The 27,892-nt window shown below is 37.7% G+C and overlaps 2 protein-coding genes across 5 annotated transcripts in view; both read left to right on the top strand.

Annotated features, from left to right (window-relative positions):
• The window catches only part of AK7 (adenylate kinase 7), a 28,183-nt gene extending 18,343 nt beyond the window's left edge, over positions 1 to 9,840 (top strand). Inside the window, exons 14-18 of the mRNA XM_051806437.1 lie at positions 358 to 426; positions 903 to 1,100; positions 4,603 to 4,823; positions 7,226 to 7,384; positions 9,093 to 9,840. Of these exons, the coding sequence (XP_051662397.1) occupies positions 358 to 426; positions 903 to 1,100; positions 4,603 to 4,823; positions 7,226 to 7,384; positions 9,093 to 9,143 (698 nt within the window). The 3' untranslated portion in view covers positions 9,144 to 9,840. The remainder of the gene's footprint in view (positions 1 to 357; positions 427 to 902; positions 1,101 to 4,602; positions 4,824 to 7,225; positions 7,385 to 9,092) is intronic.
• Positions 9,841 to 10,703: 863 nt separating this feature from the next.
• Positions 10,704 to 27,892, top strand: part of PAPOLA (poly(A) polymerase alpha) — a 45,394-nt gene continuing 28,205 nt past the window's right edge. For 3 of the 4 annotated variants that reach the window (XM_051806441.1, XM_051806439.1, XM_051806438.1), the window contains exons 1-6: positions 10,705 to 11,034; positions 19,697 to 19,867; positions 20,474 to 20,540; positions 21,845 to 21,926; positions 22,391 to 22,500; positions 24,556 to 24,609. In XM_051806441.1, coding sequence (XP_051662401.1) covers positions 11,027 to 11,034; positions 19,697 to 19,867; positions 20,474 to 20,540; positions 21,845 to 21,926; positions 22,391 to 22,500; positions 24,556 to 24,609 — 492 coding nt within the window. In that variant the 5' untranslated portion in view covers positions 10,705 to 11,026. Of the gene's footprint in view, positions 11,035 to 19,696; positions 19,868 to 20,473; positions 20,541 to 21,844; positions 21,927 to 22,390; positions 22,501 to 24,555; positions 24,610 to 27,892 lie in introns of all 4 variants that reach the window. The other variant, XM_051806442.1, reaches the window with a different exon arrangement.

Genomic DNA, 27,892 nt, shown 5'->3' with positions numbered 1-27,892 from the left:
CAACTTTAAAACATTTCTACTCACTGTTCTGAGCCTTGTCTCTGTTTTTGGCAGAATAATGCACTTAGCAAGGGCAGAGCCCAAAGACAGGATGGCAGTTTTGTAGTTGAACACGTTTTAAAATGGTGTATGCATGTACATACTGCTGCTGTGTAGGTAAAACAATTACTGGTAGAATTCTGTGGTGGCTGGAAACATGAATTACTTACTGAGTTCTCTAAACTGGTTCAAGGGTAGATTGATTTCCAGCTATTAGTATAATCAGGATATAGACAAACCTGTGTTTGTACTGGACACATTTTTAGCAAATATTGTTGCTTCAAATGAAAATATTGATAATTTCTTACTTTGTTTTAGCGGAAGATGATGATGAAGAAGAAGAAATAAAAAGCAAAATACCTAGATGCCATAAAATAATCACACCTGGTAAGTTTGATGGATTTCTTTTTAAATAGATTGAGGAGTTTTGAAATATTACTGCCACCAACGAGAAGTCTAAAATATCACTCCATCTGTTCCTATTGAAGTTAACTTAAATATCTATTTCATGTAATGCCACTGCCTTCTTATTCGAAAGAGAACAATTAATCACAGAATCATTTAGATTGGAAAAAACCACTAAGAACATCAAGTCCAACTGTTAACCCAGCACTGTTAAGTCCATCACTAAACCCTGTCCCTAAGTGCCACATCTTCCTATCCCTTAAATACCTTCAGGCATGGTGACTCAACCACTTCTCTAGACAGCCTGTTCCAATGCTTGACAGCCCTTTTGGTGAATAATTTTTTCTTAATCGAAAGGAAGGGTTTGTTTTGTTTTGTGAATATTTTATTCTTTTTTCTTTTCTTTTTTTTCTGAAAATACCATCGACTGTTGGCTGATAATATGTTCTTCTTCACAGAATTTGTTTTTTCTTTGACTGCATCTGATGAATTCCTTATAAACAGAGTAACAAATCTGCCCGAGAGTGTCGTTGCTGGGACTCATTATACGCAGGACAGGTTCCCGCAGGCTCTGAAACTCTTCCGAGATTCGAACACAGATGATACAACAGTTCTCAACTATTTTGATGAACTTGAAATACATCCTCAGTTTATTGGTATGAAATAATAGAATTAGTAGGTAAAATATATATAAAAAAATTTGTTGTTACAAATTTAACACTTGCAAAAATCATATAATAAGTGTACATATATAGATAATGTTTTTATTAATATTGCAGATTGCATATACAACAAACATGTCATCATATCACCTGCAAAAAATGTTCTTGTACAGTTAGCTTGTTTTTAAAAACTGGGGTTTTAGTTATTTATTTTTGTAGGCTAAATTGTTAGAGTAATTTTATGACTTAGGTTACAGACCTCTGCACTTGCGTCCTTCCAGATAGGTGTAATAGTACATCTTCGTGGGCTTTCAATATTATAGTTGCTTATATTTTTTTTTTTAGACTTATCCTCAGATGCCATTGTTGTTCACAAAAATCGAATTCGTTACCTGGTGTGCAACAAGCCAATAATTACACACTCAAGAGACACTGAGTTACACAAGCCTGGGTTCTCAGTAGTATTCCACAAATCAAACACTCTAACTACCAAAACTTTTTACTATTTATACATTTTAGCAAACAAAGGAATTAGTATTCATAGGCTAAAACTTACATAGTTCTCTTATTAATCAGTATTCTGTCTTCTATTGGTTAATGATTCTCTCACTTCTGCTAATTAGTCCACATGCTCAGTCTCTCTCTTCTTTTGAGCTGGTGGGTTTCTTGGGTCAGTGGGCTGTGAGTGAATGGTCATGATTTCCCCCTGCTGGAATTACCTTTTACCTAGTTGGAGCTGATATCAGTACAATTACTAAGTCGGCTTTATTAGTTTCTTCCTCATCTTGGGAGTTCTGCCAGATGTCCTTGCTCCCATGAATTCTGCATTCTTTGTGTCCTCTATCAGTGGTACAACCTTCTCCCCAAGCTTTGTTGTGTCTGAGATTGAAGCATGTCCAGCCCTAAACCATAACAAGGCAATTCCACCAACAAGTAATTTGTCTTTCTAACACATAGACATCACTTGGATCTTGCTTGTGAGCGGCTTTTTGTTTCACAGATTAAATCTCCCTTCTTGTTGATTACACTTGAAAGTATACAAAGATCAAACATCAAAGAACATCCTTTCTCAAGAAAATTTTCACTGTGTAATTTAAGTAATTCTACGGTGGAAAGTAAATGCAAGAAGTGGTAAATATTAAGGTCTGATGCCATCAATTGGTCTCATTTTTAGCTTATATACTTCTGGATATGCAAGTAATGGCGCTGTCCAAGACCAAGTTTTATTTTGGTAGGGACTATAAAATGTATAATCTGATAAAATATTGCACTGTTTTCTGCTAAGAATTATGCCTAAAGATTATTCTTAAACTCTAGTCCATTCCAAATATGCAAACTCACCTACCTACTGATTTTAACTATTGAGGTATCACAGCTGTGATGTTTCAGATGATTTTCACATTCAGTTTACAGTATTGATTCACATTTCCAAATGAGCACCATCTTTAGGTCCTGTTTGTCTCAGAACCATCTCCTTACCTATGTTCATGTTGCTGGTTGTTACCCACTGAAGTATGCAAGCATATTGCTTCTACTGTAAAATGGTAAGGACAGATCACAAAGGCAACCACTGAGGAACCTTTGGCTCAGCACATACTCTCCATTCTAGCTGACATTCCAGCTGGATTAGGAGATGCATAGAATTAAGTAGCATTGGATTTATTCAGAGAGCCAACTGCTTTCTCAGTCATATTCTGAAGAAGGGGTTAAAAATTGTGTTTGGTTTGTTAAATATTGACTCAATAAGTTTTCTTCTACCTTAATTTTAGAAAATCATAACATATGGTTTTATGTATCATTTTTATGATTATTATCTTTTTCTGAGTCTGAAATATGATTAGTACAAAGGAGTGGGTTTCAAGATTCTGTAAACCTTACTTTGCCACAATGAATCACTTCATGAAGGCTGCAAGTTGGTTATCCTGTATCTTGTTTTCCTCATCTGCAAATCTGGGATGGTGACACAGGCATGTTAGATATTCTAAAGAAAGGCATGTTAAATTATAACAGCAATTTCCTTTGAAGACCTTATTTTGTTAACTCCTTTTCTGGTGATTTTTCCTCTCCATTAACATCAATGCTAACTTAATCTTTCATTTAAAAGGCATTTATTTTTGACAATAAATGTAGTTAATTATGATTGCTGTAATATGTTCATTGTATTCTTCTGTTGCCAAGAAAAAACATGCAGCCTTTGAGACCTCAAATTCAATGCTGGTATTAGCAATACTGTAAGTGATTAGAAAAGTGATTTTCATTGTAATTTGTATATCCAGGCACAGTTAAAATTGTGGAAACACTGGACTGCTTGTCATAGCAAATTTATTATTTCTTTAATCTGAAATCCTTCAGGAATGCAATTCCTGATTTTTTTGAAAGAAGAAGCTGTAAAAGAATTTTATCATTTAGAATTATGCTAGCTTTCTCCTCAATTCATGGGAAGAGTTTGGACTTCATGTCCAAATCACAAACACTTCAACTGTTGAGAGAACGGTGTTAGTATTTGACAGCTGTCTTCTGCCTGAATCGGTGACCAGAAAGAACCGGGAAGAACGCTTTGCCAGCAACTTTCCAAATAACTTCCTAAAGCAGAGAACTGTGAAGCAGGGAATACTGAATTCTCATCTAAATTCTATATTCTAGTTGTTCATCTTTTTCCCTTTGTTCACTTCCTCTCCTTACCCATTTCTGTGCTTTTACATCTTCCGCTTCTTGCCTCTGAACAAGCCCTTTATCTCTGTATTCTCTACCTCAAATGCCCACTCTTCTCTTTTCCATGTACATTTCTGTACCTTTTCTGCCTTCCCATACTGGAACTAGAAATCTCTGGAGAAAGTCTTCATTCTTCCATAGTTTTCCTTTGTCCTTGTCAAGTTTCATGTGCAAGTAACCTCCAGAAATTAAAAGGGAGAAGGAATAGAATGAAAGAGGTCTTGCTCAATCTCTATGTTCCTACTGAAGCTACAGATTTGATTTGTAACTATAACATAGTTATACTAGGTGGACTAGAGATAGGTCTGTATATTTGTAAGTTTATATGAGTGAAAACTTTGGAGTTTGTGATTAACAACCTATCTTGTAGCCTTTGGGGGCAGACAGGGGCAAAGCTGATGATTTTTATGCATCTGGATAAGCTGACACAAGATTGGTGTCAGGAACATCTCTGATAGTTGATTGAGCTCATTTGCATGTTTCAAAACCTGGGCAAGCTGCAACTAATAAATGACAGTTATAAAAATTATTTTAATGCATTTCTTCCTTACGTCATCTTAAAATGCAAGTTATTTTAGCTGAAACTAGTAAAGAAAATCAGATTTAGAAAACTTCATTCTGTGTAGCAAAAAATTGATGCTTACAAGCAACTGAAAACAGCATCTTATACCTGAAAATTCAAACAACATGAGCACCATATATTTTTAGGTCCTGCAGTTATTTACTAATGTCCACTGATAATTGACAAAACCCTTGAAATGCTTTCTCTTGTATTGTTTAAAAGATGTACCCATATATGAAGATCCTGAGAACAGATTTATTGTGCAAAAGATCATCAAAGAAATTGGAGAACCTCGGAATTATGGCTTGACAGATGAAGAAAAGGAGATTTTGGAACGCAAAGCAGCCGAGGAACGCCTTGCCAAAGAAGCTCAAGAAAAAGCTGAACAAGAGCGTAAAGAAGCTGAGGAACACGCTGAAAGGATGGCAAGATTGGAAGAGTGGGTAGGTTAATACATATTTTTGGAAAACCACTATTATTTGTATGTTTTAGATGACTTCAAGAAATCTTTATGTAAATACACTTGAGAAGTATGGCATAAATTCCCTCGTGCCTTATATCATACTTTAGACCTGGGGAAGACTATCTTCACATTTTGGAGGCCATCCTACAGAATATAGTCTCTTTTTTATTACAGATATAGCATTTTTTTGCATGTCTTTAAAATACTTCTATGGTACTCTTGTTGTTGCTGTACTGTAATTCTTACATTTTACCACTTATAAATATCTACTATAATCATTGGTAATTTTCCATATCAAGTCTTCTAGGACTTCTGCATTTTGCTCATTTTAGTTCCAAGCAGCTGACCAAGTCTTAATTATCAAACTAAATTTTTAATTTAACACTGATCAACATTCCAATCTGTGCTGCAGAAAGGTTTCTGAGCCTGCAAGAATATGTGTAAGAGCTGAGTCTTCAGTTCAGTAAGGACTACCTGATGCAGTTTGAAGGATGATTTTTGTTGGCTAATAATGTGATAAGTACTTGGCATTCAGGCTACCTGACCTCACATGATTTGCACATGATGCTTTTTCCTTGTTTACTTTACCACACCTGAGGACATTTTAGGTAAATAACCTGAAGTGCACACTGTAAGAATGTTCTTGTTCACACCCAAAGTCAGGTTGTTCACCCAGAAGGCAGATCTATTGTCTTCTTTTGTAGCTATTTAAAACCAAACTGATCATTCCACAGATAAGTCCTTTTCTTATCTTCAACAGTCCATACACATCTATGGGGAAATAATACACTGAAATGACTCACTTCTAAGGAAGTATTTACATTGCTCTGATGTTGACTTGTAAATAAGGATTTTTTTTTTGTTATTTCTGTGCTTATTTGCAGCTTCATTCAACATTAAACAGCATTTTGTGCTCTGTAAAATGTTTAGGGATAGTTAACACACTTTTAGCTAAAATCAGTCCAAAGGCATCTACCTTTAAAAGAGCAAACTCTGCATTACTCAAAGCTAAACCAGGTGTTTATATAAAATGTGTGCTTAAAATTATCATTCTAAATAGGCAGTTGCTCAGGAACAGTTGCAACTGTTCACTGTTGAGACTGTAGATTAGCTGTCTCTGAGTAGTGACCAAAGACCACTTGCAAGATTTATTCAATAGCACTCCTGGACTGGGTGAGTAAGGTATTTTATTTTATACATATATTATTATATGTATTTTATTATTATATATTCTCTGAGGTGATCAGTGATAGGACCCAAAGGAATGGCCTGATGTTGTGTCAGAGGAGGTTTAGGCTGGATATTAGAAAAAGGTTCTTCACTCAGAGGCTGGTTGGGCACTGGAACAGGCTCCCCAGGTCACAGCACCAAGCCTGATACAATTCAAGAAGCATTTGGACAATACTCTCAGCCACATGGTGTCATACTTGGGGATGGTCCTGTGCAGGGCTGAGTTGAACTCGATGATCCCTGTGGGTTCCTTCCAACTTGGCATATTCTATGATCCTGTGATTCTGTGATTAGTGTATCATTGCTTTTGTATTATGCCTTGCATGTAGAAAAGCAGTCTTCAGAGTATCATCTGTGTGCTGTATCAATTTACATCAGGCTACTGATGAATAAAATGAGAGAAGAGAGGACAATAAAAGTGAGTTGAAATAATCTTTGCCTAAAGCTACTGCAAATATGCATGCTACTAAGTGCTCCTGAATAGAGGAAAGAAAAATTTGCAGCAGTTTTATTTCCTCACTCCTCCTATTTTTTGAGGGTAATACTTGTATTTGATTTAACCTGAATTTGGGAATAAATTTAGCTGGTGTAAACAAATGTAAATCACGGTGATTTTATTTAACTCTCAAATCCCTCAAAAACATCAATAAAGTAAAAATAAAACAAAACAAAGAAACCAAACACAACACAATTTACCATTTTAATATTTAGAGAGCCAGGGCTCTCTTCTGAGTAAAAATACTCTCTTTTCTCTCCAGTTCAAAGAACCCTTAAGAAACTATCTGCATTTGCATTAGTACTATTTTTTGGAGTGCTACTGTGTATTCCAACCACTCTGCTAAATATGATATGAAAATAGGACCATTGGAAGACTTCATAACAAATCTCCTTTTAGGTGTTAAAGAAAAGAAATAAAATAATTTTCCTAAGGAGGTTACTTCAGTAGTCATCATGTTCAATTCTTTGTCCTCAGTGTGCTCTATATTTAATAAACAGTTGATATTTTTTCCTGTCAAGTTGTGTTTTAAAGTTCTGCCCACAGCTTCTAACACTAATTTTTTTCCTCTAAGCCCTAAACATTATGTAGCCAAGTGCTATTTGGTAGATGTTATAAGTCTTATTATTTACGATTTTTTTTCTCACTACTTTTAGAATAAACAGCTGGAGGAAGTGAAAAGACAAGAACAAGAGTTATTGGAGGCCCAGTCCATTCCACTACGAAACTATTTAATGAAGAATGTCATGCCAACACTTATGCAAGGGATAAATGAATGCTGTAGGATCAGGCCAGAAGATCCAGTCAATTTTCTGGTAAGGTGATTACCTTTTATTTCTTAAATATATTTCAATATTCATCTAGACCCAAAGGACTAACATAAGGACTTAAATTCTTTTTCCCCACTGTCATAATAACAAACTAAATAATGACTAGTATCTGCAATTCTGATGAACAGCAATTACAGTGAAAATTAAAACTCAGCAACTACTCTTTGTGGGTTCAGTTGATACTGTGTATCAAGTAAGGGCATAATCCAGTTTAGTGAAACAGTAATAGGGCAAGAATCACTACTAGAATCTGCTTCCCTTTGGTAGGCGCAGCGCACATCTTATGTACCCTGACAATTCTGCTGTGACATAGGAAGCCTGCAAGTTACAGAAACTTTTGACACTAGGCTCTCATCTCCATTAGGCTCATTGGCACAAATCAGTTATGATATCTGGTAGCTTGAATCAGGTGCCATAAAAGAAATCCCAGGGCAATTACACCCCTACAATCTACACTCCCCATCCCTCACAGGACAGTCTGGACCAACAGCCAAGTAAGGGACTGAGGTCTTATTGCTCTCCATTGTTTTGCTGTTTGGTTACCAAGTGGTTGTTAAGTGATCCCCTTCACATCCCCTTAGGTGGGTTTCAGAGGCAGTTTCAATCTGTTCTGTAGTCCATGCCGTACTATGGTTGTTACAGTTCATATGCCACAATCTATGGGCTGTCCACTCCAGCTATTAATTTTTAAGCAATTTTTAGGCTGCAGCTTTGTCTATTCTGACTATTATTAATGTTCATATTGTTAGCACCAGGTTTCACTGTGATCCATCTTTGACTTACACAACATAACCGTATGGTTCAGATAAAGCTCAACTTGTGTGCTAACAGTTCCAGCCTCTTATGTCTACTTTCAAATGATATAAAATTTTTAACCCTTCAGAAAGGGGGACATGACTCTCCATCCAGCCCTCTAGGCACAACCAAACATATTGTCGTAATGATGAATGCAAGCTCTGTGGTAATTCCCTTCACAGTACAGAGACAAATTAATGAGAAAATCCCTTAGGACATTCATAGAATAATTCCAATTGCAAATGACCTCGGGAAGTTATCCATTTCAACTTTCGGCTGAAAGCAGGGTCAGCATTGCATTCACATTAATTCAGGTGCTATAAAGTTATTGCTGTGCTGCTGTTCCCCTGCACATCCTAGCCAAGTTATTAACAAGCTGAAACAGAGTATTTCATTAAGCAAGCAAAAGCTTAAGATGAAAGCAACAGTGTTGCAATGCCATTGTTCAGATACTAAGGAATGTTTTCCTACTTCAACATTTTTCGAGTGACAATTACCTGTAGCTATATGAGCATGAGATCTTCCCTAATGACTGCCTAGCTTTTAAGAATCAGTATCATCTGCTCTTCTGGGTCCAGAAATCAGGCACTAGGGTACTCCCTAGGCTTTCCCATGGAGTGACAAATACTGTTATAAATGGCTCACTTCCTTCTCTTGCCCATGATAGAAATGGGGTGACTGCTACCAAGAGGGAGAATGAGGTCAATGGCATTTTGGATGGTATTTGTAGGAAAGAGATTTCTTTGGCATAACTGCCAGAAATTACATTTTAGAGCCATATAATACTTCCTGCAATTTTTTTTAAGCAATGTTTTCCACTATATCTTTGTTATTTTGCATACATTTCAAAGTTGGAGATATAAAAATAATTGTAACTTTGAAACTCTTCTGTTTATAGGCAGAATATCTCTTCAAGAACAGTCCCGATATTGATTGGAATAATCGTTAAATCCTAGCAGCAATGGGAACTGTGAAATAAAAATGCAGAAAATTCCTAATACATTTTAGATAAAAATACTTAGTTTCTGAAATTATTTTTGGTTAGGCTTATTATGTAATCTTCCTTTTTATTTCTCATACTTTATTACCACGTTGTATTGGGTTTTTAATATTTCTTTTACAAAAGTTTCATTTACTGCACATATTGATTAATCCATTTACACATCTGTATTTCATAGGTCTGTTTGAAAATGTGAACCATAAGAATATGTTATCTCTTCAAAACCTTCCTCCTGGATTTGTTTTCAGATGTACATTCTATTTAAGCAGTATACTATTTTCCTAATACATAGTGAATGTAAGCAGCCAGGTTGAGAAAAACTACTATTAGAAAAAAAAGGTGTTTTTACTGAAAATGGAAATAAATAGAAGCAGCAAGTTCTCTTATTTCCCCTCCTGGCTACCAAGAGGCAGAAAGTCACACAATATAGTCTTCTCATGCTGCACTGAAGACTGATTTGTAAACAGTTTCCCAGCACAGGTATTGTCAGAGAACCCGTGTTTTACTTTGGTATCCAACATACGGGGCTAGTTCCATTTAATTATCCTCAGCATTCGATATTACATGTTTTTTATAGATTCTTGAAGAACATAGACTTTACAGCTTGTGGCTGTCATTCCCAATTTTATTGACTTCATCCAGCTCATGCAGCTGAGCTGAAACTGATAGCACACGTGGGGGCAGAAGGAAAGGACCCTTTGGGAGAAATGGGGGGGGAGAGGAAGAACTGAAAGAATGGTGATATAGAAACACCTATTTTATCTGTAACTTTTAGTATCAGAATTTTTAGAATGCCCAATGTTCTTATTCAGATATATTAATATTTTTACACACTATGAGTCTTATTTCATCTGTTTTCACACAGTCACACAGATAAGTTAGTGATAGCCAGGAACAAAGTTCAGAACCATCCTCTCCTACTCTAAAGAAACAGATTTTTTTGCTATCTGTATATCTTATATACTGGCAGCTCAGGTTACCATTTATCGTGTGAGGCAGTTGAAGATGAAATAATCGGTAGTTTCAGAGAATTTTTTAGTTTGAAAGTCCTATTTTTCAGAGTAGAGATGAAAACCAGGCACTGACAAAATAAGGTAAAACAGGAGGTTTTCTGTAGAGTTATTGTGATGTATTTGCCTCTCTAAAAATAAAGTTTTGAGCTGATCTATAAAGTGTGACTTTTTTTTTAAATTCAATTTCCCGAAATTTTATGCAGACTGTTACGGGCAGAGGTTTCAAAAAACAGTTACTAGGAGAGAGTCTGTTTGCTTTGTGTAGGGCACGAACAAAATGCACCGGGTACGGGTGCCCCTTTGCGGGAGCCCCTTCCCGTCCCTCGGGGGCCGCGCTCAGGGACCGCCCGGCGCGAGGCCGCCCCGCGGCCGTTGGCGCTTTGTTTTCAAACCGCGGCCGGCGCCGGCGGGACTACATCCCCCAGCGTGCCCCGCGGTGCCGCCCTCCCGCTTGCGCACGCGCGGCTGTGCGAGCGTGCGCGCCGTGCGGGGGTGTCCACGGCGCTGCGTCAGGCCCCCCCCGGGCCGGGACGTTGCTGTGGTAGCGCCCGGGCGCCATGTTAGAAGGCCGGAGGGGAAGAGGCGAGTGAAGCGGCGGCGGCGGCGGCCGGGCCCGGCACAGCCGCTCCCTCCTCTCCCGGGGCCTGGCCCCGGCCCGTGCCATGGTCGCGGCTCCCGCCGCTCCGCGGGACGAGTGACCGGTCCTCAGGCGGCAGCGGTGGGGGAGGACGCAGAGGAAGAGGAGGAGGGAGAAGGGGACGACGCGGCGGCGGTGGTGGCGGCGGCGGCGGAGGAGGAGGAGGAGGGGCCGGAGAGACGATGCCGTTGTAAGTCGGGAGCTCGCGGGGCGCGCTCGGGGCCCGCGCTGTGCCGGCCCGGGCCCTCCCTGCCGGGCTCGGGCCCTTCCCCCCGCGCCGCTTCCGCTGCCGCAGTGTGCGGGCCTGGGGCCGCTGCGGCCGCGCCGGAGCGCCGCGCTCTCCCTCTGGCCCCCTCCGGCCCCCTCCGGCCCCCCCATGGCCGTGAGCCCCGGAGGACACGCCGATGTGGCTTTTGCGCTGTTGTTGTTGTCGCCTTCGCCGCGACCCCGCAGCGGCGGCGTGTGGGGCCGGGCGGCCGCGTGCGGCGCCCCCGCCCCCCCCGCCGGGTCAGGGCGCAAGGAGGGGCGAGACCGCGTGTTCGTCCCTTCCTCGCCCTGCCTGCCGGGGGTGAAGCGCTTTTTCTCCTGAGAGCCCCGGCGAAGCCTCTTCCCCCGCGGCCGCGCGGGCGGTTTTTCCCCGCTCCGGGGGGCAGCAGAGCCCGAGCCGCGGGTTCCAGCGGGCGCCCCGAGCGCATCCCGCTGCCCTTGGAACCCCCCGCTCCCGGCGGGGCCGGGCAGCGCCCCCGGCCGGCAGCGCGGGCGGTGGGGCCGTGTGTCCCCCCCATCCCTGCCGGGAACCCGGGGGCTCGTGCTTTGGACCTACCGTGCCGTGACCCTGCCCGCAGTCAGGAATGACCAAGTGTGGCATTATTCATTCCAGTTTGTTCGCAGATTTCTATCAATCCCACACCCTGCGGTTTTTTTTTTCCTCTTCCTTTCTTTTTTTTTTTTAGCTTGCTGGCGTTTTGACGACTCCTGTTTGAGACGACAAAACTTTCAGCTCCTCACTTCTCTAGTTCATAATCTTATTATTTTATTACCCTATAAAAATCGAGGGAACCAGTGATGTGTAGGTGGACAAGTGACTTTTAAGAATAAAGCATGTTTATATGCTAGGTTCAATTGGTCTGTTTGTTTTTTATTGAAGGAAAAAAAGGGATTATTCACTATTTTTTTCACTGTTATTACTTGGGTTTATTCACTGTTGTTTTAAATATGTAAACTTTAGGTGAAGGATAGCCATGCTTGCCTGTTGTGGTTGTTTAATTCAGTCTGCAGTATTGCAAAGTTAGTCATGGGGTGGATAACGCAGTAGAAACTTACCCGAAAGAGTTTGTGGCAGGGAAAACACGATGGGTGAATCCAGGAAGGCAAATGATTATGCCAAATGGGTTCTAATACTTGTATAATGAAGCTGCAACGTCCTTATACCTATCAGTTTTGCACATGTTCATTATAGCAATGAAAACTTACCAGAAATCAGCTTTGAAGTTGGCTAGGCTTTTCAGCCTCAGGAAAACGGGAGGGTGTTTATTCTGCTTGCTTTCATTCTTATTTTGTTGTGACTACATAAATTCCGAATGCTTAGTAACAACATTTAAAAGCTTGGCCTACTTGTATGAATTCTAGTAATAGCGATCTTCAACTTTGAAAAGTTTAGACTGACTTGATAATTTTTCCTGATGTAGGTGTTTATGATACTTTAACTAGAAACTCTTAAATAACATTACATAGTTATATTTGCACCAATATATTGCTATTTTCAGTATAAACGTCACTTGGCAACTTAACTAGTACAGGAGGGTTATTGTAGTTAGTAGAAGTGAAACTTTCTCAGTTTATGCATTTGTTCAGTCATTTGTATGTTTGAAATTATTGACTTCGTGTCGGTCAGTCAGGACTTCAAAGCGAGCATTTTAATGCCAATAAATTGAAAGGCTAGTAATGTTGATTCCTCAGTTTATGAAGTGATACCACTGACTTAAGTTTAGAGGGGGGAAAAAAAAGGCATCTTAGGAAGTTCCTTTTCTGTATAAGTCTCTCCAGTTGATGCTTTCATGCTTTTGGATGATAATCTTTTTGAGTGAGTGTGGAACAACCCCGTGTTACTGCCCAACTTTCAAAATGACCAAATATCCCCACCCCCACCCCGCCTTTTTTGGTTGTGTTTTTTTTTTGGCTGACCTTTAAAATAGGTCCTTTAAACTTCATTTTCAGAGGTGGTGTTTGCAATTGACAGGCCCAGACAGAACCGATTTCCCATACAACCAGAGATTGTTCTTATTCTTGACTTGAAAGTCCAGAGTTCCCCAAGGTTACAGCAGTGTTGATACCCTGTGTGTATGTGTGCTTATTAGCAGTGTGGTACCAAGCTATAAAACCAAATTCTTTATGTACCTGGCACATCAGTAGTAAGAGAGCAAACTGGGGTTCTGCTGATGTTGATAGGGGGCATTTGCAGAAGCCTTTTGATGTTTAAAAAAATACTAAATTTATCCTAGAAACTTAGGTGACTTTTTGTTACAATTGTCACGTGTGAAGAGGTAGCAGCTGCATAAGCAAAAAGTCTTTAACTTTCAGTTGTTAAAAAAAGCTGTTTAGAAACAAAAGGACTACTTCCACTGTCATAAAGATACATTTTAGTCAACAGTTAGGTACTGAATATTCCTGTGCGTTATCTGAAACGTAAGATTCTAGGCAAAAATGAAGCTCACTGAGCTGTTCATATGTTTTGGTCGGGTCTGGGGTTTATGCAGAAAGATTACTGACTCAGTGGAGCTGCAGCTACATTTGCATGAATGATGATGTAGTCTTCTTATGTAACCTGGGCATTTCTGACCCTCCAAATAGAGAAAAAGCACCATGAATCTGTTCCTTGGTAAGCTACTGAACTTCTGTGTCTGCTGAAATCATTGCAAAACACTTTTGTTCTGTTTTTTTCTGTAACCAGAAGTGGCAAACTGCATTGAGTCATGTATCTGAACATTTAAAAGTGCTGTAAGCACTCTAAATTTTAAGTATTTTTAGTATTGCTTACTTCTGTATTAGAGTTTTGGAATCTCATCAGTAATTATTTCTTCCAGTCTTTATTGTAGACAGTCGACCTTATTTTCACTTCTGAAGTAAGACTCTTTGTATTTTCTTTCACTGAACTTTGCTTTAGACATATACAAAGTCATTTTCTCGACTTCTAATTAGTGACTGTCAACTTGCATGCCAAAAGTACAGCACTATATTTACAATGGTTTGAACTGGTTGGGAGTGGATAGTGTGTTTCTGAACAGAGAGCTCAGATTTTCATGGGCTGTTAGGAAAGGAATTAAATTGTTGTTAACATTGCAAAACATAGGACTAACTTTGGAGGAATAGTTACCTTAATATAAAGTGATAGCTTTCTTAATAGAGAAGCAATTAATATAAAAATTACACTGAGGAATAATTTGTTAAATGCAGAACAGAAGAACTAGGTGGCAAGGATGTGTGGTTTTGCAATAGCTTTCAGTCTTCTAAAAAAAGACTGAGTTTATACCTGTTAATGTAGAGGTTCTGCACAGAACTTGGAACCCCAGTTATTTTGGGCAGAGCAGATTTCACCGCTGAGACAAATTAATCTCTTAGGGTGAAACGCTTTGTGGTATTCTAGATCTTGGTTTTGTACTTCTTGTTATCGATTTCTTAAGCTGCTACATTTTGAGTTTTTTGTCTCCAGAATAGGAAGAAAAATAATTTTGGTTCAAGTGCTGCCTGTACAGTTCAGTAGCACTTTGTTTTCTTTAAACTTGAGAAACTTCTCTTGAAATTGGCATTCGTAAGAATGTTGTGGATCGGTTTGTGTTTAGACATGCTGCCTTCACTGTTCTCTGCAAACAGAAGAGTCAGGGAGCTCAGGAGAGAGTCCAAAGTTAGCAGAATCTGTATGAATGATCTTCCTTTTGCCGTAGGTGAGTCTCTTTTATAGATTAGTTGCCTGTTGTTGCTCCAATACCTGTATTCAAATCAGTTTTGTGTGTCTTGAACATCTCATACTGACGGTTGAAAACTTAATTCATGGTCTAAATGTTCCAGTGGCCTTCTGCTAGATATTAAAACTTTAATTCGGGAGGGACAGCTGGATTGCCTTAACCATTTAAAACATATATTCCCCAGTACCTGATCTGTACAGACTTCGCTAAGGTTTCCTGCCTAGATTTTTGAAACTCTGGGTAGAGTGATGGTGTTAGCATTAAACTAGAAATTTTAGTCTGAAATTGCCACTCAGTCATTGTTGGAGGAAACTTTAAAAGAAGCAAGCAAAACCCTTCAACAGACTTTATCTGAAATTGGACACAGTGGAGCTTGAGCTCTGTGAATTTAGCTCCAGCTGATTAACCAGATGGTGTGATGACCAGTATTGCTTTGGGAATCTGACTTTGGTCTCTTACATCAGTAAATAAGAAGGAATAAATTTTACTGAGGTAATCAGTAGAGGCAAATAAAGAAGCAAGGATAGTCATTGAGATTCCTTAAGTTGTGTATTTTGTTTTAGCATCTGAACAAATTTGAAAATTCAGTGGGATTTAAACTGTTACAATTTGTTCAGTATTATCCCATGTGTTTTTAAGATTTCTGTTGTTTGTGTTGTCTTTTATTTTTGGGAAGTATCCCAAATTTCAGGAGCATGACGTTTAGATAGCGTGGTGGTGATTGCAACTGTATTTTACTTGTGATAAGAAATGTAAAATCTTAACTCAAATAACACGATAAAAATGTTACCATTAGAACTGAAGTAGAATACTGGGAGTGAAGAGGAACAAGGGCTTAGAAAGATAGGAGTTGGGTTAAATACAAAGCATTCTTGACAAAGAAGTTTGTGACAGGATTATAGTTTCTTCTGAGAATGGAACAGGGTTCCAGTGTTGTAAAAGAAAGCAGTAGTACAGAACTTAGAATTTGTATCCAACTCTTAGCTATATGTAGGACAGTGTTACATAGATATACCTGTATTTGCTCTGTGTTCTGTTTCCGTGTGTGTTCAGGCTATAACCTGATCTTTAGAAGATGCATTGTAAACTCTCCCTCTACCTTAGAAAAATGTGCACTCACTTCCACTTAAAGGAATTTAAAGGTGTATGCTCTCGAAACTATAAACCTCTTACAAACTTTATTTGTGTTTTTTTCTCCCACTTTTTCACTCTTTTTAAAATGGGTTTTAGCAGTTTAGTATTGCCAGGGTCTGCTCTTTTTAATTTGGTGGTTATTGACAACAATTTAAGAAGGTATGACCTACCAAAGCTTTGCGTTGTGAAGAAAAAGTTGTTCAGCTATACTGCTGTCAGCTTAGCACAAACTAGAGCTTTGTGTCTGTTTGTGTTTTAATATGGGGGAAAAGTTAAGTGCATTTCTTAGAGATGAGATTAATTAATATTTGAAGTGAAATACGGGATCATAACACTTTAGAACTAATCCACTGTAGCTGCTGCCCAAGTTACAGATGGTTTAAATTGTCAGTATATGTTCTTCAAAAATCCAGGTTAAACCAGAGCTACAACAATGTGGTTGACTAGAAACAAATAAACCAAAAAGCCCCAAACTGTGTCTTAATTTTCTTTGTGATCTTAAAAGAAAAGATTGGGGATTTTTTTTTTGTTTGGGTTTTCTGTTACTGTTTTATTTTGTTTTTTAGAAACAGAAACAAGCCCTAAACATGCTTTTTCAAGCTTTCAGTTGTGTGAGACCTTGACGTGTCTGCCAAATCTGCTTCTGCTGTTGTCAAGATTGAGTAGCTGGAATAGGATTTCCAGTTGCTGTTTAATACTTTGTTTTTCATTAATGCTTAACTTCAGTGACTAGCAGATGTGAAACACCATCAAGGTATTGACCCCCCAACAAGGCCTTAATATCTCTAATCCTCTTGGACACAAGGTTAGCTCTGATACTTCCCTGTCTTTTCACCTTTCTTGATTTGAATAAATTCAGTAGTTTAAGCTCTTCTCTGGACATGTCACAGGTTAAAACCAGAATGTCCATAAGTCTTACCAAGAGGAAAGATATTGGAATATGAGTGTGATCTTCATGGTTTTAGGAAAAAGTAGAAGATGAGTCTGGAAGTGTTGATTATTAGCATTTTCTGGCTAAAATGTAACATGTAAATACAGCATTAAAGTTGGAATAATGGGCACTTAGAAGTTTATTTCTCGGAGGTAATTTACTTTTACTTTAAAAAGCAGCTAGCAAATGTTTTACTTGAAGTTTCTTGATTTTGTGGGAGGTAGGGGGCAGGGACAGGATAAACCTTTACTTTTTTGTTTATAGTAACTTTCATGACTTGCTGTCTTTTTAATAAATAAGCATGGATTACCTAGCACAGTTACTTTATTTAATCCTTAATTGACTTTAAGAAACTCTTACCATACCATTTTTTCTGTCATTTTCCAAAGGACCTTTTCTGATAGGTGTGCTACAGAAACCTTAGACTAGACTTAACTTCAGCAGGTGTAAACAATTGAGCTTGAATTTAAGCGTTTTTATCTGGAAATAATCTATATTCTCTTCAGTATTAATATGTGTTAAAATGTAAGCTTCATCAGGCCCCCTGCAGCAGTGAAACCTTCTTGAAGGTAGCTGTGTGGAGAAGTGTTACATACTATCCCAGAGAAAATGTTCTTACTAACTCAAACACGGGTGAAACACTTGTTTTAGGAAGTTCCTGGGCTGTTGACAACAACTTTATTCCCTTATCATAAAAGTAAGAACTGTAGCTGTTTTTACGTTACAATTCCCACAGAGGTATATCTGGTGATTGATTTAATTGGTTGTTTAAAGCTGTTGTTTAGTGACCAAAGTTTGTCTGTGCCCTTGGCCAGCTCTGGTGGTCCTGTAGGAGTTTGTCACGGCACTGTGATGTTTTGCAAAGGCAGAGCTGCACCTTGCACTCCCAGGGTTCTGTGTACACCAGATCAGGGAAGAGATCTGCTGTTTGGTTGGCTTTTATGTACTGTAATTTTATAGGCAAGGTAAAAGATTATTTTTAAATTATTAGTTCTTGAATTGGTGAATTATGGCCCTTACAAGCAGGTGGAAGACAGAGGCCATTGTCAGCATTGTGGACTTCAGGAGTCAGCTTCCTAGAATCTGGTTTTGAGTGACACTGAGTCTTTTTTGAAATCTAGTAACAGGGTCTGCCAGACCGTGTTTTACCAGCCTCTGTGATGAAGTCTAATATCTGTTGAATTGGATGCAGTTTCTTGCTATGATTGTGTAAAAATTGCAGTCAGACCATAAGGAAATTGTTACACAAAACTAAAATACTGATTGCTTTATATCAGTGCCTTAAAAACCTGTAAAAATAAACTGAAAAATCTTAAAAGCAAATTTATTTTTTCATATTAGCAGTTGGCAAAAGGGGAGAAATTGTAGTTCAAATGTAACTGCTTGCTTTGTGGTATAAGTAAAAATATTCAAGATACCCAAAGGATGTTTATATACTGAGACCTTTTGTTTTCAGACTGCTTTTTTTAGAGGCAGCTAAGTGGCTGAAGCTACTATTTGTGTTGACATTCCTAAAATTTTTTTAAGAGAAAAAAATGTTTTAGTGGCTTCCTTTGTCTTTAATTTGAATTACTGTTTTATATGATTAATCTGAACAGCTTTTTTAAAAAATGTTTTCATTGATACCTTAAGTTGTAAGGTCTGTATGATTTGTTCAGCTACTATCAAAGTCTTCATTAGGTGATTAAAAGCTCATAGCTGAAGGAAGCAATATCAAATAATGTTCCCAGGCATTGCCTCACTCCCCATGATTACTTTTCTTTTTTTTTAATGTACGCTTTTTAAGCATATTTTTCCTCATGTGTTGTGGTTTTTTTGCTAATGAGCAAAGAGGCAGATGTGCTAGAACTTGCTTTGTGAGAAACTTGCATTGTGACTGAATTTTTGATTGCAAACAAACTATAGTACTTAGATTCATTTTAGAGTGGATTTAACTTATGGCAATGTTTTGTTGATTCCCAGAAATTTTAAGTTTAGGTGTTTTTTTTTTAATACTTAGTCTTTATGGAAATGCAGAATGAAATCCTGAGGAGATGATGGTGACAAATTGTCAAAGTGAAGTTGTACTGTAGTTTTTCCACATGTAATACATAGTTAACCTGACAAAAATATTTCTCATTATGTATGAAAGAAATCTTATGTAATACTTGTAAACACAAAGGGCTGATATTACAGCAATATGCAGAGGAATGTTATTCCTCCCAAGAGTGGGACTTCACTTACTCTGTCAGCTTGATTTTTTGACATGAAGGGTTCTCTTTTGCTTCAGACTTAATGAAAGTTGAAGAAGCCTAAACTGACGATAAAGCTTTTGCCCAAGTAGAATGAAAAAAAAAAATCCAGGAAAAAAAAGTTAATGCACAATGTGAATTAAAAAATAGCCTTTGCCCAGCCCTCCATGAAGCAAGGCTATATGTAAGATTGCCAACACGGGTTGAGCTGACTTTGTCCAACTGACCAAGTTATGGTAGCCAGCAGAGAAGTCAGCTTAAAACCAATATATGATGCTGATGGGCTCAAAATATACTAAAGCCTCCTTACTTAGGTGATTGTTTTGAGAGTGTGAAGTCAGCTGATGTAAAAGAAAATGACTCATAGCAACTTGTAACCCTGCAATCAGTATTAATAGTTGGAGAAGGGTAATTCTGTTGGTGTCCTTAATAGCACAGATTTAACACAGATTGATGTCGGATGTGAATGTTAACACTAGGCTTAACTTTTTATTTTTGTAGTATCTATCTTTTGTCTGTTACTCTGATGAGAAAAAGTAATTAATTTTTTTTTGTTTGTTTCTGTCAGTAACTTTATTTAATTGCCTTTATTAGTCCCGTTACAACCCAGGGATCACAAACACAGCAACTACAGAAGCATTATGGCATTACCTCACCTATCAGTTTAGCTGCCCCCAAGGAGTTTGACTGCATGCTTACCCAGAAATTAATTGAAACCCTAAAACCTTATGGCGTATTTGAAGAGGAAGAAGAGCTGCAACGCAGGTGAGTAAACACTCTTAACAATGTTTTTTCCCTATCTTGAGGTACATGTGGTTGATTGCTGAACCCCAAGTGTGTTTGGGTTCTTTCAAATGCTTTCTTGAAAGCCTAGTGGAATTGTAAGCTCTTTTTCTCACCTTAAGAGGAATACCTCAAAACACAGAAGAGAATTAAATTGACTGTTAAATTTTAGAGGCTGGCTTGCATGTTTCCCCCATCATTGCTGTTTTGTGGGCCTTATACTTACTAAGCGTTCTAGAGTGTTTTTTTTCTTGCAGTACTGCTTCTCACTGTTCTTTTAGATGTATGTGTTATATGAATTAAAGTTTTATATTGAAAATGAGTAGAATTCATATATCTAAAATGTGTGTATGCCTTGCATGCTTGCGTTTTTTTTTGAGCTTAAATCACTCGAATATTTTTAGGGAGGGGGGGAATATAATGGGAATGTTCTAAAAGGGATTTCGTCTCTACATATATATAAAAAGATCTGTAATTAGATCAGCAGTGTTATTGTAGTTGACTTACTGTGTAATGATGATCAAAGTCTTGAAATATTACTAGTTTCATCTAAGTTCATGACCTGTGATTCTGCTATTTTATCAATAGGATTCTGATTTTGGGAAAGTTAAATAACTTGGTAAAAGAATGGATACGGGAAATCAGTGAAAGCAAGGTATGGATGTATTTTACATGGAATTGCTTGTATTGTGATTCTATGACTGCTCTAGGAAGATAATTCTAAAATATGTTCCTAGTCTAAATGGGGTGAACCTTAGATTTGGGGTTGAAAACAAATACCATCTTTGTGTAGATTCTTTTGTTACCAGGCAGCATCATCCCTTAAAAGTAGAACCTAGTCAAAGGAAGAAACTGATAGATGTAACTTGACTTTCTGTCAAAATTCATGCATATAGTACTGTATTAGGTATATGCTTAAATTGTTTGGCTTTGTGAGACAGTACTAGATTTTAAAATGTACTTCTTACATCTTTATGGTCTGTGGTTGTTTTCTTTAATGTGAATCCTCTAATGTTACTTTTGTAGACTGATAATGCTGTGAGTGTTTTTGCCAGGTTATAGTAATCTCTGCCCCCCCTCCCTATTTTTTTTTAAATGATTATAGGCTTGCAAAAAAGTGTCTTTTTTTTTTAGGAATAAAAGCCTAAAAAGTTTTGCTCTGAGTATACTTGGGATTTTATTTATTCTGTACACTTCTGAACAAGATTACAGGCAGGAACAGCCCTGCTATATTAGTCTTGATCCTTGAAAACAAAATAGTGACTTACTTCATGCCTGGTGTAAAATTGGAAGTTACTTAAATTAATCAATGTACATTGCAAAATACAATTTTTGATTTATTTTATCTTCCGCTGTGTAGCCATTCATTAGGGTCTCAGGTTGTAGTATTGTATCCTGTTATGAAAGGATAACTTCTTTGCCCACAGTACTGTGGATTCAACAAGTTTTTTTAGATGATACAAATCTAGCAACTTTAATAGATGTACCTGAACAATCTGAACATAAAAAAAATATCTCTCCCAAACACAAATTTTTATTTAAAGACTATTATATAGTATGGGTGTCTCTGGAAGTAACTTAATAAACACCAATATTATACATAGTATTTTTGTGTTGCTCTGAATTGGAATCCATCATCAATTTCTGAGTCAATCTAAAATGCCTGAGTAAAGCAAAATGTGTTTGACCTCTGTAATGTTGTAAAACTATTGCACCTCAAGTGTAGAATTAGTCGAACAATTATGAGGTTCAAGGCAGTAATATGTAATGTAGTTGAGATGCTACAAGTAGTTCCCAAGTGGCAAATGTCCCTCAGTCCTTTCTGTAAATACTGAGGTTATTATTTCAGTGGTTAAACAGCGTAAATTTTGTGGAATATTTTCCCTCGTTTTAAAATAAATTATGTGTGTTGTTACAACTTGTTAAAGTAAAGTAACCGATTTTATTTGCTTTGTTTAGAATCTTCCACAGTCTGTAATAGAAAACGTTGGAGGAAAAATTTTTACATTTGGATCCTATAGATTAGGGGTTCATACAAAAGGTAACATTTACTTTTATGATAAAAATCTGTGTGTTTGAGCTGATGACTGATCTTGCTGTTTTGAGGTGGCGTTATTTCTTCATTTTTTTGGTCAACCATATGGTCTTCATTATAAATAAAAGAAATATATTCCTATATTATATTTTTATCATGGATTGAGAAACAGACAAAAAATTTGGAAATTATTTAAAAATAGAGGAAGTTGTATACTTAGATTCTTATGTTTTGTTCTTTGAAAATTACTACAAATGTTCTGCAATTGAAATGAGTGTATGTATGTGTTCAGTATGTTTAATGGCCGTAAACTTTTTTCATTTGACTTAGCATTTCCAAAGAAAAAAACATTCCACATGATAAGAAAGGAAATATTCTTGTTTAATTTAAAGAAAAAATAATTGTCTGTTGGTGGCATTCCATGCATGTGAAGTGTTGAGTAATTTACTTCTGCTAATTAACAATTTCAGGTGCTGATATTGATGCCCTGTGTGTTGCACCAAGACATGTTGAAAGAAGTGATTTTTTCACATCATTTTATGAAAAACTAAAACAACAAGAAGAAGTGAAAGATCTGAGGGTATGTGAAATGTCTGGTACAGCTCACTCACCTGAGGATTTGGAAAAGTCAGCAGTGGTGCATTAAATAAGTAACTATAACTTTAGTATTAAGGCTTGCAGTGGATTTTTACTTCACCTGCAGCAAAGCCTATCACCAGAGTTGAAATAGAGATTCTTCCAAATTTTATGTGCTCCCACTTAATAGTGACACTCATCTAAAAATCTGGATGGCAGAATCATTTCCTAGTATGTGTGTTGGTATGGCAAAATTTCTGCTTACTCTCTAGCAGCAGGCATGTACCAATGTAAATGTTAGACTGAAAAATGTTAGACTAATGTTAGGATCAGGCCCAAACTTGTGTGTGTTTAATGAAGGTTTTATGCTGCTTTCTTATAATTTCGTGCTCATATAACCAGTTACAATGGTTGATATTAACTAAACCTTCTATATTGGCTGTGCATTTGAAAAGGGAAGTTGTATTTTTAGTGTGTCTCATTATTAGATGCTTGTGCAAGATTTTTAGTGTGTAAAAATGAAGATTTCCTTTGCAGTAGTGGAAGACAGTAGCATACACAGTATTTTGTTTCTGTTATATCTAAATGACAAGCCTTGTTAGGCGAACTGGTGGGAGCTTTAATTGTCTCAATATTGGCTCAGAGTAAATTTTTGGTGCTGCAATTCTTTTTTTATAGATGAAGATAGTTGCTGGCAAGTCTTTGTTTTTAGTCCTGCTCTCATAAAATAAATGGAACTGTGTCTGCAACACTCTTCCACTCTATGCACCCTGTAGTTGGTAACTCCCAGGGTAGTGCAAGTATCTACTGGTAATACTATATGCAGTGAAACAACTGTTTGGAATGCTTTATTATCTGAACACTTCTAGTAATCTTTAAATCCACATGCTGTAATTGAGAGGATTCAGATTTTCAGATTTACATTCAACTTCGCTGTAAACTCTTAACTCCAGGTAATGTAGTTGATTTGGCAGCAAGGTATGTGTGCTGTTCAGTGTAGCTCTGCAGTGATGCAAATAACTTTTAGCTTGGGGAGTCAACACTTTTAAATCATTCAGGCTAGTTCTAAGAAAGCTTGTGCATTTCCATCTTTTGGGGAACATAGACTTTCTTAATGGTTGCTTTAGTGAGTGAGTGTGAGAGACTTGTCAACTTTGGTGTTTTGCTTAGGATTCATCCTGCCAACCAGTAATGTTAACGTAACCTTAAGTAAACATTGTCTCCTCCTCTTGTTAAGAACTGAAACACTATTGGAACAGTGTATACTAGTTCATAGTATTTCAAGCCTAGGCAGTATTCTTTGCTTTTACAAAACCAGTGTACTACAGATCTGCATTTAGTTTGGATGCTCAGCTCAGGAAAATGGTATTCAGAGCTGATGGCAGAGTAAACATGAAGTCCTAGAGTTTCATCATGGGTACTGTTTGTAAAAGTACCTTATTATTTATCACGTTTAGAAAAGATGCTCAAGCTCTGGAGACTGGTGACTTGCAACTGGTTTAGGTGAATCACAGAATATTCTGAGTTGGGAGGGACCCACAAGGTGTCCAGCTCTTCAGCAAATGACCCATACAGGGATCCAGCCCACGACCTTGGTGTTATTAGCACCATGCTCTGCCATCTGAGCTAATCTCAAGTCAGACTCCATGGTTACAAAGTTGTTCTTCTCATTTCTCATAAAATAGTGCCTGTAGAAACAGAAATAAGAGGCCTTTTAGACTAAGAATCCCCATAGCTTGGCTTTGGAATACTTAGAGATACTTGTGAGGAGTAAAAGATGCTTCATCATGTCCTGTATGTAGGGAGAAAGAGTGTTGGACCCTGGGGTAACATCAGCAGAGCTGGTTGGTACAAGTTTGGATTATAATGAACATTTTTACAGCTGCAGCACGTAGTAGGTTAGTGCTTACTGCATAAATCCTCAAAAGTGGAGAAAGACATTGATAACAAAAATCAAGCTGAAAACAAGTAGCATTTTGTTATAATTGTTTAGACCTGGTAGCTATTGTTTGTAAATGTTCTCTATACTTAAAATAAAATATAACTTTTTTTCCCCCAGGCTGTTGAAGAAGCTTTTGTCCCAGTTATTAAACTTTGTTTTGATGGAATAGAGGTAAAGATCATATTTTAATTTGTTTTGGTAGAACATGGTTAAAACAACGTTTAAGATCTTTATAACTTATTTATTAATATGAGTGCTGTTTAGGTGACTCTTAAGTTCATACCCAAGTCCTTGACATCAGTCCTCAGTTGTGTGGAGATTTAAGACTGGAAGAATTTTTTCTTGATGGACTTAAAGCTGTATGCAGAATATCTCCTTGTTCTTTTTTTGGCACTGCTACCTACTTGTGCTGACTAGTTTACTGACCTGTAGAATACCAGTACTGGCATTATTTAGAGGTAACATTGAATAGAAATTATATTCATAGTGTGACCTTAATAATTTTTTGCCTGCTAATGGTTAACTGTCCAAACATGAAAGATATGTTTCAGTATCTTACGTTATAGGAAGTTGTGGTCTTTAGTTAGTTCTCAAAAATGTACTACTGAAGGCAAACTGGGTGTCCCCTTTGTCCTGATCTCTTCATGTGTCTGTAAACACATGACCAAAACAATGGTTTTGGTGCCTGTAAGCCTGATTAATCATCTGTCATGGAGCACTGAACTTGCTTAACTTGATTTTTTTTTTCTAAGAAAACAGGAATAATGTTCTGCTAATGGTTCTCAGACTTATATAGTCAATATGTCATCTTTTTTGGGGACAAGACAAAAACACATGGACTATTTATACAGTTCATCAGATTTGTAGTTGGATTACATCAACTAGTAACTGAGGGGTACTTTACAGTGGGGAAAGAATTCCCATACTAATCTTCTGGCAAATGACATGGGATAGTATTGTATGCAAGATGGGACAGTTCCTTCTCTCCCACTCTGAGTTAAATTTCTGCCTTGCAGTTATAATGGTCATAGTCAGGGTACTGGCAATTTTTGTGTGTTGGGAAGATGAACCTTTGCCCTCATTAATCCTTTCATCAACATGTCTTTTCATCAACATTTGTGTTAGTTGACACTTAGGCAAAGAGATGTATTCTCCCAGTGAAAGCGATGTGCAGAGAAATGTGATACTGTGCAGTAACCTAGCCTGTGATTCTGCATCTGAGTCAACCATTTTATTACTGTCCATCTACAGTGGGGTATTAGAAACATTTTTCTGGAGAATCTGTTTTCTATTTACATAGCTGATATATTCATTCTAAATGTCCAAACTTGTAACTGTCCTGGTAAGTTTGGTTTTTTCATTGTGTGCTTGGTTTTTTTCCCCCAGTTATTTGCATTCAAACCAGTGTTGTGTCTCCTACTGAAAACACGAACTTCAAAGTACAAGCCTAAATAGGGGAAAAAAGGGACTGTTTACTCTAAAAGTAGTATCTTGTTCCAGTATAATAATTTATGATGGGCTCTGATGGGCTTAGGCTTATGACTGAGACTAAACTCATGTTGCTGACAGTCAGTGCGTGAGAGTTCTCTGGTCTTGAATGCTATCTTATGGCAAACACACTCTTGGTATATACAAATGTTGAGCCACAATTTCTGATGATTGTGATGATCAGTTTTCTCAGTATCAAAAGATTTTAATTTAATTTTCCTTTTGCGAATCCGGACAAAACGTGTCAGGAATTAGAACTGAGGAAAAGGAGTTTAGTGTTGTGATGATCCTTTCAGTAAAACTTCAGAAGTTTTTTACAATACCAGTTTTTACATGGATTTTGTGTTCTTGCTTAAAATAAACAACGACCTTCTTGATTTTTTTGTTCTTCATGTAGAATACTGATTGCCTCCTCCTCGTCCCCCCAGTTACATAGGGCAGACTATTAATTTCTTTATTTGAAAAATCCTTTTATTGTTAATGAGCTTTGAATCTTCAGTGCTAGACCTTCTAGAGATCAGAGCAGAACTTGAAGCTGAAGTTAATTTTGAACTTGTTTTACATTGAAAAGTAGTACTTTTGACTTAAGTAGGAACTTCTGCTTGCAATGCAGATTGTTGATAAGACCAGCTGTAAAGGACTTCAAAATAAGAAATGCATTGAATACTTTAGATATTACTTTTCTGTGAAGTGCTTCATAGTTTATAACAGGCAGATGCAAAGTTTTAAGTACCTACAAAAAGGTCTTTAAGGTATCTTCAGCTTCATTTTATCTAAAATAATTTTAATATAACTAAACCAGTTTTGTTCTTGATGCAATAGCACTGGATATTTCATTGTCTTGTAGGTCAAGTGATACCAGTTTATGTTTAAAAGCCTCATCTGGTGAAGTGCCCTTGTTGTGTACCAGACAGGCTGCTGATATGTGCTTTGTATTATCATCAACTGACTGATAAAAAGGCAAACTGACTTCTCCACTCTGTGCAGTGTCCTTGTGTATGGGGCAGTATAAAACTCTAGCTCAGTGCTGAATAGTATTTAAGATGTTCTTGGCCTAGAAAAGCTGTTATGGTGTGAAGTATTTTAGAAGTAATAGCAAAGAAATTGTGCATAATTTCAAAATGTATACACTTGCTCAGCAGCTTGCTGAATTTTCAGACCTTTGTTTTCTGTAGTCAGATATGTAGACTCCTCATAAATACTGGTCCTGTACAGAGGCAGCTGGTTATGTGTGTGCTTTACAGGGCTAGATGGGAAAGGTCTTCTACTTCTTCTGTAATTCAGTGATAATTTTAATAGAATCATAGAACTATGCAAGGGACCCATGAGGATCATTGAGTCCAGCTCCTGGCCCTGCACAGAACACCCCAAGAACCCCACCATGTGCCTGAGAATGGTGTCCAAATGCTTCTTGAACTCTGTCAGGCTTGGGGCTGTGATCATTTCCCTGGGGGTGTCTGTTCCAGTGCCGAGCCATCATCTGGGTGAAGAAGCTTTTCCTGATATCCAGCTTAAATCTCTCATGACTCAGCTTCATGCCATTTCCTTAGGTCCTGTCACTGGTCTCAAGAGTGAAGAGATCTGTACCCGCCCCTCCACTTCCCCTCATGAGGATGTTGAAGTTTGCAGTGAGGTCTCCCCTCAGTCTTCTCTAGAATTCTTCTCTGGAGTATTTGAGAATATTTAGGTTAAAACTAGGGTTATGTTTTCATGGCTTACTCTGATGTGGTAGAATTTTATATTCTGGACCTAGAAGTGGTGCTTGTCCCCAAAGGATTTTTATTTACATAAAACCAGTCAATATAGTTTTTGTTTGTCCTGGTTCTATATAAATTTTAATGTGTATTTTATCCTCTTGGAAAAGGAGCCAAAAGATAGATGAAGCATCTAAAAGTGTTTCTTTTAATGTCTGTGAAGGATGTTAGCATGTATTATTTAAAGGGATTCTTTGTACTGGGAAGACTGC

This window comes from Manacus candei, unplaced genomic scaffold, assembly GCF_025592945.1.
Source record: "Manacus candei isolate 608988 ecotype Guabito, Panama unplaced genomic scaffold, ASM2559294v1 h1tg000067l, whole genome shotgun sequence".
Classification (NCBI taxonomy): Eukaryota; Metazoa; Chordata; class Aves; order Passeriformes; family Pipridae; genus Manacus; species Manacus candei.
The sequence above is the reverse complement of the archived record's forward strand: the minus strand, read 5'-3'. Positions and strand labels throughout refer to the sequence as shown.